At 38.1% G+C, this 5000-nt stretch overlaps 1 protein-coding gene across 6 annotated transcripts in view; it reads left to right on the top strand.

Annotated features, from left to right (window-relative positions):
• The window catches only part of TMC6 (transmembrane channel like 6), a 1104128-nt gene that overhangs the window by 680024 nt on the left and 419104 nt on the right, over nt 1–5000 (top strand). For all 6 annotated transcript variants that reach the window (XM_044068185.1, XM_044068183.1, XM_044068186.1 and 3 more), the window contains 2 exons: nt 144–398; nt 3361–3548. In XM_044068185.1, coding sequence (XP_043924120.1) covers nt 144–398; nt 3361–3548 — 443 coding nt within the window. The remainder of the gene's footprint in view (nt 1–143; nt 399–3360; nt 3549–5000) is intronic.

Raw genomic sequence — 5000 nt, forward strand, 5'->3', positions numbered from 1 at the left:
AATTGCAACTAATTTCCAAAAAAATGGATGGAGAAATAAGATCAGGCCAGTACTTGTAAAATTTTGAAGAATTAATGCAGGAAGGGCTAAATGGAAGCTTTTATTCCTTCACTGTTGACTCGTATTTCTGTTTACTTTTACAGTGTTTACGGCATACTTCATATGAGTTAATTTCCTTCGGACGCTCTCTCTATATCTGGCATTACTCCTTCAAACAGATCGGAGGACGTTTTGGTTCCAGTGTCCTTTCCTATTTTATGTTCCTCAGAACCCTGCTGCACTTTAGTGCTTTCCTGTTCCTAGTCAACGTTCTGTTCATTGTCATTCCACATGCTGTGTATCCTCCAAGGGTCAACAACAATTCATCTTTCACAGGACTGGAGCTTCTGACTGGTGCGGTTAGTAAACAAAAAAAAAATCCTTTGTTTGTAATGATTACATTTTGGTAAATAGTGACATTCTGACATCACCGGATTGTGTCATCTGCTGTTTATTTACTAGCATCAATGCATTCTGTCAGCTGTAAGACTACCTTTTGTTACCCACTGATGACAGCTAGCTTGAGATGTAGAGCAGTGGTTAGGGTGATATGATTGTTTTAATAACACATTTTACTGACTCAGATCAGTTTGTTTATTTTTATTTTACTTATTTTCATTTTATTTACCAGGCATGTCTGACTGAGTTTAGTCAAAAACCCCTTTTTTATGGCGGCTGGGGAAAAAAGTTCCAACATATTACAAAAATTGTTAAGCAAACGTTCAGTAATATATGAACGAATATTAAGTAATATACATTAACAATTACACATTCATTTACTAATTAGAATTACATTTGTGTGAAATAAACACAACTTTTACAGTTTAAAAGACACTTTTGCAATAGTGGATGTCGAACAATGAGCATTTGAAGAGGTGCATTATTGGGTTTGTCAAATAATACATTGCATAATTAGTGCTTATAAATTCAAAGAAACGGAGGTGAGGAAGGGAACTAGGCAGAGCAGAAAAATTTAAGATTGTAGTTAAGAGAAGGGATGTACAACAGGTTCATAGATAATTATATACATAGTTATCATAAAGTTTATATTAGAAGTGTAGTTGTGGGAGGTGAGCATTGTCACAAAACTGTGCATATGCCTGGGAGATTGTAGTAAAATTATTCAGGTGCTGGTGAAGACTGGTTATGGGGTATAGGATTCTAGATGAAGAGAAATCGTTTGAAAATATAGCAAGTTGAAGATAATAGTGGCATTTATTCTGGAGATGTACAGAGCAGATCCATTGATCTGATAGATGAAGTTTTAGTTGTGTTTTAAATGAGTATGCATTCCGAATGGATTTCAGTGGTAGTGGATGATGTTTCCATAGTTTAGTTACACTATTTGAATGCATAGTGCAACTTCTGTATTTAGCCTTCACTTGCATTCTGTGTGACAGTGAACAGCTCACAGTAACACTGTTTCTGTATCAGCCATAAAGCCACTTACATTGCCCAGTGAATGCTACCAAAAAATAAAAAGTCATGTAAAGTATGCAGTTTATGTATGGGAACACATGTAGTGTACTTCATATGCCTATCTGATCATTTCTTTTCCTGTATCCTTTTTGCCTCCCATCTTGACAACCATCACCCCCATGAATCTCAACCTATTTATCCTCACCAGCAACATCATGTCTACTGACTCAAGTGAGAGCCAGCCAGAGAGAAATGTAATTCTGGCAGGCATGAAGGAATTTTATGCTAAAGCCATCTATGGGCCATCAGCCTTCCTGTAGCCCACCCTGTGTTTCAGACCACCTGGAATAGCAACCCAAGGGATTCACCGAAGAGGGTTGCGATCACTATCGATCCTTCATTGTCTCAGCCCCTGCTGCTAAACACTTTTCTTGACCTGTTCATGGGCTTTACATAAGAGTTCTTTTATAACTCGGACAGCTGAGTATTTTTATTAAACTCAAAACCCTCTCCCACATAACTAATTTGAGCATCTACATCATAATGTATGTTATACCTTCCCCATTCTCATATTTCCTACCCATATAGGCCAATGAATCATTACTGGCTTGGCAACATCATATCCATATCCTCCAATCAAGTCTTGGTTTGCATGGTGGCAGTCAGCTGACAAAGTATCTCTCTCTCTCTCTCTCTCTCCATCCCACCAGGATGGATGAGCTGGCATCAGCCAATCAATTTCTCCCTCCCTCCCCAGGCCTCTTCCAGCACTTGAGACACTTTCTGATCTTGGGTTGTTTGAGTTCTATCCAAGTCTTTATTCCTCTATGCCACAGAAGTGATACTTAATTTTTGTTTTTTTGTAAAAGGTGGGAATCTAAACAGTCCAAGCAACAGGAAATCTGTGATGTACACAGGTTACCAGTATGGGAGTTTATGGAGTTTGGGCTTATTCATGGTGTAGTGTGTTCAGTACTTAGGAAATGCAAAGGTCTGTCATCACTAAAATCTGAGCCGTTTTTAATACATATGATCCCTGTAGGAAGGGACAACACAATATATTTTACTGTAACTGAAGGTGTGGGACTAATAGATGAGACAGAATCCTTTGTTCATCCCCTGGAATGGAGCAACATGTGACACTGTGGGAGGTACAGAGCAGATTCTTCTGTTGGTGACTGTCTTATCGCTGGGGAAAGGTGAGAAGTTAGCTGTGCTGTAGACTTGACTTTCAATCCTCTCTCCAGGGACAAAGGCTGTGTACAGAGACCAGAGGTATTTTTTCCAAATTGTCATGTCAGTTGCTACTCATAACAAATGGGATGACAGCAGTGAGAAAGTTCATTGGATTTGTACCTGTATGAAGTGTACCCAACAGGCTTCATCTACTTCTGATGTGCGTAGTGCCAACAGAAGAAAACTGAGTAGATAACTGTATAGTAGATATGGAATCAGTTTTTCCCATGTGGTTCATAACATTATAGGATGGATAGTAAACGATTTTCTACAAACTTAAGTGTCTAACAGGTGGTGTACGTTGCTAGATGTTGTGGCAGACTGTCCAGGCAGAGTACCCCCAGAGAAGGTACACATCTGTATGGGATTTGCTACACCACTGTTCCTGTGAATATGTATTTCTCTGTGTTTGCACATGTAAATGCTTGTAATTAGTAGGTTTATGTCAGAATGATAAGATATCCTTCATAGATGTTGCTCGTATATGTTGTAATTGTTAGCATTTCTTTTAATCTCTGAACTCACTGTTCCTCATGCAGAATTTACAGGTGAATGGTGAAAGCTTTTTTGTGGGGGTTAGAAATATACCTGAAACTGTTAAGATGATGTGAATTTCTGCTAAACAGAGTTTCTTTATTTCATCCTTCTGGTACATTTTCATTGTAGGGTTACTTTACAAACACGGTGCTTTTTTATGGCTACTATACCAACTCCACTGTCAATAATGTCAATACAACCAGCAGCAGCCAGTCTCTCCCAAGCACCACACTTCACCTGCCTTACAATATGCCGTTAGCTTATGTCTTCACCGTTGGAGTTTCCTTCTTCTTAACATGTATTATATTAGTGTACAGGTAAGTGTAATTTATTACTCCAGCTGTGTAGCTTAAACAGTTACAATGCACAAGCTGTTTCTAGTGTGAAAGCTTCTGTATTTTACCATTTTTGTAGTTTGTTAATAACCATTTCTTGGTGTTTCATGAACCATTTGTGCTTTTTGTCAGTTGTAACTTAGCACCCTAGTGCACCGCTGTGTGCGCATGATTATCCTAGTGTACACACCTGTGTGGTTTGTTCCCTTAGCTTTCTAATTACAGGTTTTATTTCCTTAGTGTGCAGGTGAGAATGCTATGTTGTCCTGAAGTACAGAATAGCAATGTGCTCTATTACCAGTAATGTGGTAATATTTACCGTAGTGTACAGAATAGCAATGTGATCTGTTATAACATCATGGTAACATTTATATCCAGTGTACAGAATGGCAGTGTGCTCTGTTACCATAGCATGGTAACATTTAGCATATTGTACAGAATAGCAATGAACTGAGTTACCACAGCATGGTAACCTTTACCTTAGTGTACAGAATAGCAATGTTCTCTGCTGTAACAGCATGGTAACATTTACCCTAGTGTACAGACTGTAATCACAGCATGGTAGTATCTACCCTAGTGTTCAGACTTTGTTACCATAGCATTGTAACATTTACTCTAGTGTACAGAATAGCGATGTGCTGTGTTACCACAGCATGGTAACATTTACCCTTGTCTGCAGACGCTGTTACCACAGCACAGTCACCTTTACCTTAGTATACAGACTGTTACCACAGCAACCTTTACTCAGTGTACAGAATAGCAATGCACTCTGTTACCACAGAATGTTAACATTTATCCTAATATCCAGAATAGCAATGCGCTCTGTTAGCACAGCATGACAACAAAGTATTCTTCATTTCCTGACACTACAGATGAATGTGCTTCCGTGCTACAGTGGACAGGTTAATGTGGTTTAATACCTTCCTCTAAATATGAGTGTGTTTACTTACCCTAGTTAACAGGTGGCTGTGCTTTGGTACATTTTTTATTTTTCATTGTTATTTTTTTTTACAGTAGAGTACAGGTTTACTACACAGTTATTACTTTGGTGGTTTCCTTTATAATTCTACTGTACAGATGATCATGTGATCATGCTGTATTATGTTATTGCACTGATTAATGTTTTATGTTGTCATACTTCTCAGCTTCTTAGTATGAAAGTTCTGGGCAACACCAAAAATAATGAAGAGGCAAAGGTCCAAATTCATGGACATATTTTAGATATTGCTCTATAACCACAGAAAGTTGATAGAATAAAAGCTTTTAATTAGCATTCATGTTTTAAAGAATATGGAGTCTGAAACTCGAATATCTGTCATTGTTTAGTGACTGCAGTCCTAAGTGATTTGCCAGAAAACCACACATTGTATGAGGGACAGACCAAAAAATATGAAGCAAAATTATGGGCAGTTGATAGGTATGTCTGTTGTCCAG

The sequence above is a fragment of the Protopterus annectens genome, chromosome 4.part0, assembly GCF_019279795.1.
Source record: "Protopterus annectens isolate FY-2018-M chromosome 4.part0, PAN1.0, whole genome shotgun sequence".
Lineage (NCBI taxonomy): Eukaryota > Metazoa > Chordata > Ceratodontiformes > Protopteridae > Protopterus > Protopterus annectens.